The sequence below is a fragment of the Ostrinia furnacalis genome, unplaced genomic scaffold (genome assembly GCF_004193835.3).
Source record: "Ostrinia furnacalis isolate ACB-3 unplaced genomic scaffold, ASM419383v2 OfSCF6657, whole genome shotgun sequence".
Classification (NCBI taxonomy): domain Eukaryota; kingdom Metazoa; phylum Arthropoda; class Insecta; order Lepidoptera; family Crambidae; genus Ostrinia; species Ostrinia furnacalis.
In genome coordinates, this window is record NW_021136896.1 from 221,730 (window position 1) to 235,186 (window position 13,457).

At 35.4% G+C, this 13,457-nt stretch overlaps 1 protein-coding gene across 2 annotated transcripts in view; it reads right to left on the minus strand.

Annotated features, from left to right (window-relative positions):
- Positions 1-13,232, minus strand: part of mirr (iroquois-class homeodomain protein mirror) — a 57,090-nt gene extending 43,858 nt beyond the window's left edge. Inside the window, exon 1 of one of the 2 annotated variants that reach the window (XM_028318085.1) lies at positions 12,777-13,232. Coding sequence is in view for 1 of the 2 variants with exons in the window: in XM_028318084.1 (XP_028173885.1) it covers positions 12,777-12,818 (42 nt within the window). In the remaining variant the exon portion in view is untranslated. The remainder of the gene's footprint in view (positions 1-12,776) is intronic. The other variant, XM_028318084.1, reaches the window with a different exon arrangement.
- Between the last annotated feature and the right edge of the window lie 225 nt (positions 13,233-13,457).

Genomic DNA, 13,457 nt, shown 5'->3' on the forward strand with positions numbered 1-13,457 from the left:
AGAAAGCAAGAACAGTCAAGACATCACAATCTGGACACCAGGTATAATGGCCCTACAAAGGATATGCAGACGCTTATTGATAACAATCTCCCTTGGTGTGTACAGGTACTCGCTGTATAACAATACAACCAAAGTGCACATATCTACCTAATCCATTGCGCACACAATCGACCAAAGAAAAAGCATCATAATTTGATAGATCCGATGATAAGCGGCTGTGCGAGCGTCACGCCAACCTGAGCTCGCGTTACATTCCCTGTCTTGAGAAAAGCGTGTGCGAATAATTCTAATCTGGTACAGTTTTTATTCGACTAAACATCAGGTTAATTGCAGCAGATTGATATCTATTATAAAATCATTTGTTTTACAGTGCCGAGTTGCGGTACTCTCTCATATTGATCAACGTTACAACCGTGTTTATTTTAATTGTTAATTGGCACGATTGTGATTGTAGCTTTTGATTTACGCTTTCGTGGTTCGAGTGAACATTGCAAATATTTGAATATTTTACGGTACTTAATGATGTAGCATTAAGAGTTATTCATGTCACAGCACTTTAGTAATTGCTCGCAATTATTAATAGAAATTTAGCATCCTTTCGTTACCAAATTAAACATGTTTTTTTGTTGATGCAGTATAATGCCTGTGATTCATACACATAATTGCGATTAAAATTGAATCAAACCAACTCAGAAAGTAAGCAAATAAATATAATTTTCTTCATGACTCTATTTCTTTCAACTTTCTGGATAACACACAAAGAAGTAATACAAAAGTGACTTGAAATGATTGATCTTATTGTCTTTTCATATCTGGCATCTAACCTCATTCAGTTATTCTGTAAAAAAATTGCAACTACCTAATTCATTTCTGTTTATAGGTGCATTTAACGCCATACAAGATAATAGACTGACTACACACGAAGCTTATTATAACGTTACTCACACTATTGTTTGAGCTTTCTGTTTCTGTATTCTTTTTCTACTATGTCAGAGTACGAATGATTATCATTGATCTATATTAGAGAATGAATCGCTAACATATCGTGTGATCCGGTCTTAATTACTAACGTGCCGACTTGGTTCGCGTGAATAGGAAATTGCTAATTAATTAACCGCCCAGTCGTCGTTTTTTCACCTCCTTTTCAACGATCTAAGATATTGCCATTTTAGAATTGAGCTTATAGCATTATTCAATTTGACATGAGCCTTTCGCCGGCAATAATACACATTCTTCTCCAGGTCACTCAACTCGCATCCTTGCGGCGTTTTATAAGTAAACACCTTTCCTGACTATAATTCAAGTTTGGCCGTTTTGTATAGTTATTTACATAAAATTTTGTCTTTAATTGGACAATTACACGGTGGATCGCGAGTTGAGGTAGGTGTCTATTTCGACCACATCCTGTATCAAGATATCCATGTAGATAAGATCGAAATTGGCCCACCCTCGAAATCCATAATACCTTTGAAGAAATTCACACCTTCCCTAATTAGGGTGGAATTAGGGAAGAATAAATATTGAAAGGGAACCGCCGGCTATTCTAATGCCTGGCAAAGACGTAATGTAAAGATAAATACGTAATTATGGTGTGTATTAACAATGAATGCATATTGATATCGTAAAATACGTCTGTTAGACCGTGTTCACGGTCAGTGGTTCTTCTTGCAGGGAGTCAGCTAATGTTCTACTGACAGGATTTTTTTGTAATAAATAAATATTCATTAATAAATGTCGTCCACTGATAGACTTACTACAAATCTAAGTAGCGAAGTTTAACAGTATATTTTTCCATTTAAATTAGTAGTGAAGATAATAATATATCAGCGATTAAAGATGCTTGTAAGAAATCATCATGACCAATGTTCGATTAAAGTTGATTAATTAATTTGAGACTCTAGAAGTGTAGCACTTTTGTATAACAGGCACCCAAAGGAGCTTTTGGAAGTACCTAAGCGATAAGCTTGTATTGTAAGTGGATCTACTAAATTATTATGTGTTTTACGACGAGGTGAAAAGTTTAATGTCAGGTCGATTACCCGTTTTTAAAGACCGATTCGGACACGTACACGTCTCAACAGAGCGCTTTCCGCGTCGATTCGCAAGCCCGCCATATTATTATTGTGTTTCATTGAAACAACTCATTCATAAAATTGCAACTCTTTCGCGAGCAACGAGAGAGCCGTCGACACACTCCATCGCACCCATAAATGTGACCAACTGATTTTTTTCTCTCGTTCAGGAATACTCGTACCACCGACATTGGAGTTATTATTCACGAAGCCATATTGCTAAAATTATGTTTAGTGACTTCAACAGCTGTAAATGTAACTTTGATTCCGCCTAATGAACTTGCGGCAAATTGTACGTCGAGATTTATTAGCCGATGTTATGGAATAAACATGTGCTAGTACTTTGAGTGTTGCCTAATAATAACCGAACTATTATTCTGTTTAATGCCCCTGTGACGCGGTCGCAAACATTCCTACATCCACTAAGGCTGAAATTAGATTGAATCAAACATAGGATGGTTTTGTAAACTAAACTTAACTTTAACTGTAACTTTGAGATTTTCATTAAAGTATTTCACGTTGTTGACTGATTTGTCTCTCTTCGGCATGTAAGTATAAACTTCGTATTTGACGACCACCGCGTCATTCGACGGGGCTAACCACCAAATCTTTCGTTCGAGCTTGAACTCGGCATGATTGTGTCAGCGTTGTTGTTTGTCGGTTCGTTTGTTGTATCATCAATTCGTAAAACCGTTGATTTATCTATATAGTTGCGAGCCGAGCATTTTTATAAATATCTATAGCATTTAAGAATTTTTTTGGAATTTATTAAGTCCAAGACATGTACTTGCAAATGTAAAACTTAAAACATGAACAGTTTCATGAAAGAGTAATAGACATGTTCCTCTTTAATAATAATATGTAGCGATTTCATCAAATTCGTATCAGCATCAACCCAAACTTGGTGCAAACGGAACTGGTATATCATATATCATTGATTCCATGCGAATGCGATCATTCGAAGCTGTTACGGTGTATATTGCCGTACGTTAGGGCGGTGCGGTATCAAAATTTGAATTATCGGTTAATACAGCGGCCGTTAAAGCGGTGGCGATTCAAAACATCCCGTGCTGTGGCGTTAGCGACCTTTATTACGTACTCCCTGTCGTTACCCACTAATCGACGCAGGCATTACCAAAATAACTCTGTATTATAGTTCGGACTTGCACTGGGAACGGTTCTGATCCGATTTGATTACTGTGGTCAATGTGCGCCGAGAGTGGTCAGCGGATTTGCGATACGTTTCATTACATCTACCTAATCAGACTTATCTGTAATAGGTATCGTTTGCGCAAAAGTATGTGGTATGGTGTAAGAGTATGACAAAACTAAGCCTGGTTTTCTGAGATGAAAAGATCAAGTATTAATCTGTTGGTCTCAATGTGGTTAATTTAAGTTTCAAACAGATGCTTACAAAATACCTTTTATACTTTTTATAACTGTAATTCTATTAGTCCTATTTTTAGCATACAAATTAATTTGTTACCCTTTGATTTTATCCCTGAATACCTAGTACATTCTACTAAGGAATATTTGACATAAAATTACTTTAACTTATCTACTTAATACCCTATATTATTAAAAGCGGTAGATATCGTCGAAATTTCAGGATACTTACATAAATTCCATGAAGAAAAGGAGACCTAAGCTGCGGAATGTTTCTAAAAGTAAAACCAGCAATTATGTTCCAGCAAGGGCACTAACTACCTATAGAGCCCGTGGGATATGCACTGAACGGATTACCGGATGAGGTATAGATATATATAGGTACCTAGGTATTCTAGGCAAATCCAGTATCGGGCGGCGTTGTGTTAGATTGGACCAAGTGATGACATGTCTACGCCCATCAAAGGAGGTGGACATAGCTGAAAGATCAAGATACCTACTTATACCTTTACCCAATATTCGATGTACCCACAGTATATGAGCTAAAGCTACTGTGATGTACCTATATTGTTGAAATGAATGATGCATTTACGTTTCTTTTATTGTTGAAAGTATCAATTAGAATCCATTTAGAAACTAATAGGAATTAGGATACTAGTTAGAATCGAGTTGAGAATTTTGTATTAAACTTTATTTTGCAACTGAATATAGGATGTTGAAAAGTGTTTTTATGGAGACCGTTTAATACTAATGCGGCATGAAGACTTGGTTTTAAATAGCTATGTGGTTCAAATACTCGTCATACCAAACGTTTCAAGAGTGAAGTCAAGAACTTAATACATTTCGTTAAATATTTAATTAATTATAATTATCAATAGTAGTTGAGTAGTATATTTTAAATTGGTTGTTTTTGATTTCCCTTGTCAATGTTATACTTGCCTATTGGAAGATGTGTCAAGTAAGTGGGTATTTTGATAGGACGTTTGGTGTTTGTGAGAATACTTGTAAATTTTCTGAAACCACGGGCAACGGTGATTTTGAGACCGAATAAATCTAAAGAGAAATACATATGCACGATTTTGATATTTTCCGTAACTCTTGTTGCAAACGAAAATGTTTACAGTACATAATTGTACAAAATGGATCGTAACGTTTGTATGTCTCAATCAAGAGCGCGTTAAGACATCTTGCGGACGATTTTAGGCGGTGAGGTGTGAACTAATGATATGTGAGCACCTCATCCGTCAGACGTGTGGGCGGAACACTGGCCGTAATTGTCATACATGTGTATTTTAAGTTCACAATGCAATAAACTTTCACGACTCTATGGCGCGTCTGATTAGGGCCACTGAAAGATCTGTAGCCGACACGACCCGAATGGGTGTTTATTCGTGTTCCAGCTGTCGGCCGTTGGTTCTGTACGAAATTAACTTTTGTCCTTGATGTATAAACGATTATCTGCTATAATGATGATTGATGTGAAGTTTACCAGCTAGGTGATCTCTAGGATTATTTTCACTTTTTTTTTCTGAAATGAAAAACCTATTAGGTACCATAAATTAGGTTTTTACTTCGTGGTTAAAAAATGTATACCAGCATATAAGTATTAAATGACCAAGCGATGCTTGGCAGGATCGTCGTCGTAAGTATGCACACGAAAAAAACAAGCCCTGGATTTTGGTTGACTAATCCAACATCTTGGGTTAGGTGTTAAACGCAACTCTATCCAGTTCTAATAAGGGCCGGTCGCCTCTTGGGTTCTCGAAACATGATCGGACTGTCGTAAAGCGCGATGTTACCACAATAATAATATTCAGTAACACCACTCTCTAACATAACCCGCTCATTAAAAAATGTCAATAAGTATGTTTGAAGGAACTAACTATTAATCACTGTAAACCATAAAAACTGAGCTGAAAACTGTGTATACACAACATTATTTTCTAATATTTAATATTGGTTTAAAAGTATTTAAAAAAAACAATAGTTTACTCTGTACTTTCAGTTAGTTTCCATTGCTGCATTGGGAAAAATCTCAAAAGTAAGCCCAATGTAGTCACATAATGGTATTTTTATAATTAAAAATAATGTTATTCAATTGAATGACGAAAACATTATTATTTGAATTTTGCTAATGAAATGTCATTGAAATCATAACAATCTCTTCAAATTTATACTTATCAATATCAATTTTATTTATTGCGACATGAAATTAAGGTTCTAAAAGACTTCAGTTAAAGCGGCTCTACTGCATACTCATTGGACTGTAGCGTTGCGCGCACGCACACAGCGCTACGAATCCGGTTACGTAGTAACACTATCACAATTCATCGCCACTCGTAACGAGAGGCAACAAAATTTACTAACCGCGTGAACAACACTCCCTTAAATTCGGGGAAATTAATTATAGTTTCGGAGAAGTGAACGTTTCATTCACCTATCTCACGCGGGAGTCCCGCTTTGTAGGTTACCTCGAAAGTGGTTTGAGAGCGAAGCAGATAAGGTGTCAGGTTTACGGCCGGGGAAGCTCTTATTAAACGTTTAAAGGATAAAAACCGTTCTAGGAAGATAATATTGATTGATACAGCTACTTCTTGAGGCTGACGTTCATTCATTACGAAAATAGACGAGAGTGAATTAGCGTTACACGTAACGTGGTATGCCAATCAAGAGAATATTGAATCGGTTGAGTAAGAAATTATGTAACCTTCATAGTTATTATTTTTTATATCACAACTTTTTTTAAAACTTTTTACATGCATGGTACTCATTAAATTACCATTTAGAATATTTTTGGTGTCTTATTTTAATATAAGTACTTACTAGAACCGGTTTCGTTTATAATTTTAATTGACATTCACAATTAATCAACGGTATTTGTCAATTCAGCTATCAGATACCTACAATTCACGAGCTTTATGAGTTTCAAAAATAGGTGTAAGTAAGGTTACACCTACGTAACATTGAAACTTTCGATATTTTTTTACATGCAAAATGGTAATGGTTATCTAAAATACTTTCTAAGTTGTGTATTTTGTAAACAATATTTGTAAGTAAATTAGCCTTTACAATTTTTTATTGATTCTCGATTAAGTACCCAGGAACATAATCTTATTAGAAATATTGGATCGTTATTACACTTTATGTTTAACTGTAGGGTAGGTACATTGATGTTGGAACTTTTTTTAACTCATCAATCAACACAAATCTAACACATTTCTCAGTGTGACTAAAAATAAAGTCACCCGATAAACCTTTTTATTTCAAAAGTCAACAGCATCAAGTGAGGAATTTTTAAATTAAATACATATAATCCAACAATGGTTGTTTCTGACTGGTTAGAACAAGTTCAAGTTTCAATGCAGTTTCATGTTACGTACAAGTTTAAAGTGGAGACTTAACATTTGACTCATTATCAAGAACAATAGGTCACCAGACGTACGTTTACTTAATCACAACTCTTTATTATTACGCTTTATTAAGGTCTAAAAAAGAAGGTTCGAAACGTTAAATTGCATCGAGAAAAGAGGTCAGGAAATCAGCGGTCGGACGTTAACTGCAAAAATGAGGAGTATTGTTCATGGCTCATTATGGAGTGAAATGAATTGTGTTGGCTTTGCTTTTGGGATTACGTGTGCTCGTATGCGTGTTCGTCGATATTCGAGGCCACTGCGCCGATGTAACTTACTTTTCAGACGCGATCAGAGGCAACAATTTCAGTCAGTGTGAACCGCGTTTGCCTCCGCTCGCAAAATGTTAATCTGGAACCCGACACTTGGAACGGCTTGACGAGCTGGCCTGACCTAAATAATAACTTTGTTCGTCTTTTGTTCCACCTCGTTTGTAAAATGTACGTACATACGCTACATCTGTAATGGTATTATAACTGTTTATTCTATTACAGCTGGCTTTCATAACTTTTATAACAATATCAACGTGAGTAATCGTAAATTGTTACAGAAAATGGCGGCGTGTAATACCTTGATTCTAACCCCCTTAAATTTTTATTCCACAGGACAAAGAGTAACAATTCCGTATTACAAACCGGTGTTTACGAAGCCGGGCCAGCCCTTCTGTCTGCATTATGTATAACGCCATCATGCATAGCCGTGTTTGATATAAAAATGGCTTCCTAACGCGATTCAATTTCGACCCCCTTCTGCTCTAAATTCGTACATAAATTTTGTAAACCATCTTTATTCAGTGAAAGAGCAAAAAGCTTTGGTGGGACAATCAAACTTTCGAGCTATTAAGAACTGAATAGTATTTAATTTAAATGACCTCTATATTTACAAGTTACTCAAATTGACAGTTAAAATCGAGCATTCTGCGGTATTAACTGCTCAAATAACATGTTTCGTTTCGTAAACGCTTTAACTTTTGGTACTTAAAGTAACCCACTCTAAATGAAGTATGTGTTTAAACATTTTATTTGTGAAAGTAAAATGATGCCACCCGAGGTTTAGTGAGTCTGGGCTCTTAAAACGCACGATACAACGCAGCATAAACGTTTACAGCCCATTCTTGTACTTAATTGCTATTTAAATAAAAACGTACCATGAAAGCAATGGGACCCTTCTGGTGTGGAAGAAAAAATACTTGCATTCCTATTAACTAAGTGTGTTGAAAGGCGCACTTTATGGCTCTTTTATGTTATAAAATAAAATACTCGAAGACATTGGCAATTATGAAAGGGAGCAGAAAGATATAGAAAGTTAATTAACGGGCGATTGACCACTAGGCAGATGGTAGGGGGCTTAGCTGTTGGGAAGTTTGGAACTGAGAAATAATGAGGATAATCTCCTCTTGTTGAGGGCGTGAGTCCCTCCTCTTCGCCGGCGGCCTTATCTACCAGATAGCAAAAGTGGATCGCCCGCTGCACGCACTCGCCCGATGACCAAATCACTCCATAATATTATCTTTATTAACATTGGTCTACTTACTTACGATTCACCATTTTAATTATGGCTTACTAAACTAACTAAATGGACTGATAAGTCGGACAATTCCAATATTCATACAATCGTGAAATTTAATAAACTGCTATCTCATTGATAAAAAGCAGAGTAAATCTAATTTATTAACGAATCACATGCACTCAACGATAGTGTTTATTTTTTTGGTAAATACTCGTAGATTCAATTTTGCACCATCAAAACCAATCATCAAATCGTACGTATCGAGGATTGTGTTTTTTTTATCTTCAAAGTAAAAACAAGTGATCGTATAAGAAGTAGTACCTACAAAGGTAAAAAGACATCAATCATAAAAATAATTTAAAAAATGCACAATTAAGTTTGATTGCATGAATATTGTGATGAAAATGTATTTTAGTGTAAAGGATAAAAAAGAGCTTGGGCTAACGGTTTTACAATGTTAACTCGTTGTCACAACAACCGACCCGATATTGCCCCCAAAAGTTGGGCTAATTTAATTACCACTACCTGGAAAAACGTATTTTCCGCTGCGTGAAAGAGTTTTTCCGATTGGTAAATATTTTGGCATAACGATACGAAACGATTGATCATTTAAATTACAAGCTTATTGGAAATAGGCTTAAACGCCAACTATAAAAACTTTCTGTAAATCTTTTCTCTTTTAATCCTTTATTTTCGGATGTATTTTATCTCATTCTTCATTGATTTTTTGAATATCAAAATTTACAATAGGATTCTGCTTCATTATTTTAATAATCATGCAATAGTATAAATTTAATTACGCGTACTTTCAAACAAACAATTAAGGCAAGCAAATGCTGAAAAATGGTGTACGAACGAATGCCAAAGTCTGAAAATAGCAAAGGTACATTTTGTACGTACTAATCGTAAAAAGTTATTTACGAGGTACTTTTTTTTTAATGAAATGATCCTACGAGTATAAGGAACATTGTAAAAAATGAAAAAAAAAATAAAAATCATAAAAAATCAGTTTTTTTTCTAAATTGATGCGGATTTTTGAAATGTTAATGATGCTGGTTTTATGTTGTTTATTTTAAGTTAGAAAAAGAGTAATTTTAGTATTTATTCTATCAGGTCTGGTGTAGTCTCAAAATTATACATTTGGTTCAATAAATGTAGAGCTACTCGTACTAACTGGTGGATTAATTAACAGTGAGCGTGTGCGTATTTGTGTGTTTACGTAGTACGTACAAAATATATCACTTTCTTTTTATTTTGAAGAGCTTCAATAGTGTTATGTAGCATTATACAGATATTTTCATGTCGGTCACTTTAATTTCTAATCCTTTATTAAATAAAAATGTCATTCGATTAATTCATGACACTCGTGATAGATAATTTTATTGTTGGCTAATAAGTAAAAAATATTTAACTAAATAGTTGCATTATAGTTTTATTGTTCCTATTTTAATTTAGTATAACGTAAGACATTTTAAAAATGTTTTTGAAGATAGCACTCATAGTATTCGAGCAAAATACTGTTGTTGTGGCTTGCACCGAAATCGAATAATGGGAACTCCCAACATCGAGTATGAAATCTGTGGAGCACGACTCACCCCTCACCACGCCCTGCGGCTTGGTCGAATCGAAACGTCCGCGTTCGTTAGCTTAGCATAGAGTCAAATCGACAATGGGTATTGCAACGGAGTAATTAATGGTTATGTGAGTTAAAGGAATTCAATGAAGCTTCTAAGTATTTATTAATTCATTTAGATTGTGTTATGACAGGGATGCTTTTGGTTTTGTAGAATACACTGAAAATAAATAGATTTATTAAAAAAAAATTAACCATGTGTTTCAACCTTTACAGGTTTATTTGTGGCGAAGGTTTTCATAATGACTTACTTGACTTATGGTCCTATGTCCCCTAGATGGGGCAGAGGGCGTCCACAACAGTCCTCCATCGCGTTCGGTCTTGAGCTGTTATTCTGGGATGGGATTCTGTTTTCAGTATTCTGCGCCTAAAAACAGAATCCCATCACTAGGGAGGATACCCGGAAAAAACCGAGCGAGTCCAGAAGCTCTGAGGTGGCAGCCCCACCACTGGACTAGGGTACAGCAGGTTAATCACCCACTTGCCCGAAAATACTCGATTAACGAAACGAACACAACAGAAAATCAGGTTTTCATAATAGAAACACAGAAAATAATCGAAAGATTTATTGTTGTCTTTAAAATTGACAAATATAATATGAACTGCCTCTCCTTAAGCCAGTAATTTTCATTGAGAGTCGTTCGTCAATGATTGTAGAGTCCATTATTGCCAGTCTTATTTGACTTAGGCTTAATTCTTATAAGATCATAAGAAATGTTAGGAAATTGGAAAATTGTAGTCAATTGTTGAATCGTATGAATATATTTATTTATTTTATTTATACTTCAATGCCAAAAATATTTACATTAGGCGAACTTAATGCCATAAAGCATTCTCATCCAGTATACTTTAGTTTTATTTATGTTATTTAACACACATAAAGGTGTGATAAAAGTAGCAAATCGTGCTTCTCCTTCTATCTATATTTAATAATTAGTTTTTTTGTTAGTTGTTCAGAGTTCATTAAATGTTTATTAGAATGTCATTATATGTAACTTTTGTACTTAACAAGTAAAAAAGAGGCGACTTGTTAATGTAAATGTTTTTTTTTACAAATTAATAAACATTTAGATATTAATCACTTCATATTTTATGTTATAAACGCAATGAGTATAAAACGTTTTATCACAACATAACGTTCCAAGAACGTACAAGTATATTCTTATGATGGCTATTAAATAATGTTATCGATTGTGTGAATATTAGTGATGGTTCTAATTAACGTAGAACAACTGTAAATATGTAGAGCTAGTACAGATAAATAACAATATTGATAACTACTAACACACGAGCTATATTTGAGTACCCACATTATACTACTAATATACGTTTGAACTTCTATTAAAATAATATTAATAATATATGTTTATCAACCTTTTTCATTTAATTTGAGTAAGTGTGGAGTTTATACTATTATTTCTGTATACACCAATTCATTAACTTGTGTTGATTGTGAGTACTTTGCAAATATCAAAGGATCTAATTTCAAAAGTAATCTTTTGTTAACACGCTGTAGTAATAAAATATAATGTTTTATATTCAATATTATTATTGCGTCCAACCGATTGTTTTGTGGTAGAGCGTACTGTTTAATATTTTTATATTTTATAATAAAATAAATCTGTTTTGGAACATCGACTGTACATTTAATCTTGTTCTTTGATTTGCGATAAACACTTCTAGATGTGATAAGATAGCAACGTTTATTGCAGCTGCAACATAGGCAAATTACAAATGTAAAACCTTTAATACACTTTGGTGATATGTAAATTTAAATTGGTAGAGCCTTTCTTTTACTTGTTACTTTAATTACACATTACAAGGAATTGTAAACTAATTGTACATTTACAAAAAAAATGAAAATAACTAATTAACCCTACCATTAAGTTTTGAATAAGCCAATTCTAGGTCTGAACGTAGACATCTGCCTCTTCTATGCTGTATCGCCGCTGCCGGTCTCCTTTCCACAATCTAGTTTACAGCTACTGACGTCGTCAGTCCATCGGGTAAAAATATAGAACCGTGTTAATTATTAAGTGTCGTAATCATTACTTCTTGGTACTGAAATATATTTTTGCGAGCATTTAAAAATCTTAATTTGTAATTAAAAAAATAAAAACTACATAAAAATGTCTAATAATTTTGATTGTAACTGTACTAATCACAAACGGGCTCGACATAAATGTATATCAAAATGTTATTATTAACAATCTGCACTTGATAATGTACCGATGAATGTTCCACTATTATTGGTATAGAATATCTCAATCAAAGCAATTAAACTTAATTGATACCTACACCTAATAAATGTTTACGTAAAAATTTTCCTGTTGCTACTAATTATTCTACATTGAAACCCAATTTCAATTTTACTGTCCAACAGTAATTTCTTTGTCTAAGTTTGCCTAGACACTGATTTTTAAAATGTAGAGTCAAAGCAAATGAAAATTAAATGGTGACCGCTCTTTCAAAATAAAATATTGGCAGTCAGAATGGATTTTAATGGTTTTCTCAATAGAAAGTTAGCTAATGAGCAACTAGCTACGAAATAATTTGAACAAAAAGAAAATTACCTTGGCTTTAAAAGAAAATCTTAATGCTCATCAATATTTGATAGAGATCACTGTGATAGCAACTACGTTGATATTAACCAATTTTTAAAAATATTGTTGTAAACACGACTGTTAGATCGCCCAGCAAAAATATTTTTAACTTTTTCCTGACTGAAGAAAAGTTTTCTAAAAGTTTTAATTTATCGACGCTTACCTGATTCGGTGGAGATCCTCTGAAGGCGAATTGGGATGTCATTTTTCACAATGAAACTTGCCGTTAAACTTGTAAATAAGCACGTATCGAGTATATTGTCTGTGTCACTGTCCGCACACACTTCACAGTCGCATGTTGTCGCGGCGGCACTGTTCCCCGAGAGCGGGCCGTTCGCGGTGCATTCCCGAGACGAGCGAGAGCAGAGCAGGGTGCACTCGCAACGGTAGCCGGCCGCGCTCGCGAATATCGATTGAAGTGCAGACTCGGGGTGCCAACGGAGCGTCACAGGAGCGGAGCGGCCGCGTGGTGCAGCGGGCGCGTGGTCGCGCGCGCGGCGGCAGTGGGTAATGCGGTAGCTGCCCGCCAGGTGATAGTAATTGGCGCCGCCGTCCTGCTCTCGCCTCGGCCGTCCTTCTCGGCGCGCACACGCACACGGACGCCTGTGTGAGTGACGCTCGCACACCGCTCCTTCTTTTCACGCTCGCGTCGCCGTTTGACCCCGCGCCGCCGTCGACGCTCTCGATTTTTGCGGTGCGGTGGGTGGCGCCCGCCACAGGGGCGGCCCGACTCGGTGGGGGCTGCCGGAGGTGGGGGTAGATGCACTCCTTTCTTTTTTAAAGCTTCTCTTTCTTTTCTCGTATTTTTTATGTTAGTATTGGTACGGAGCGGTCTCTTTTATTT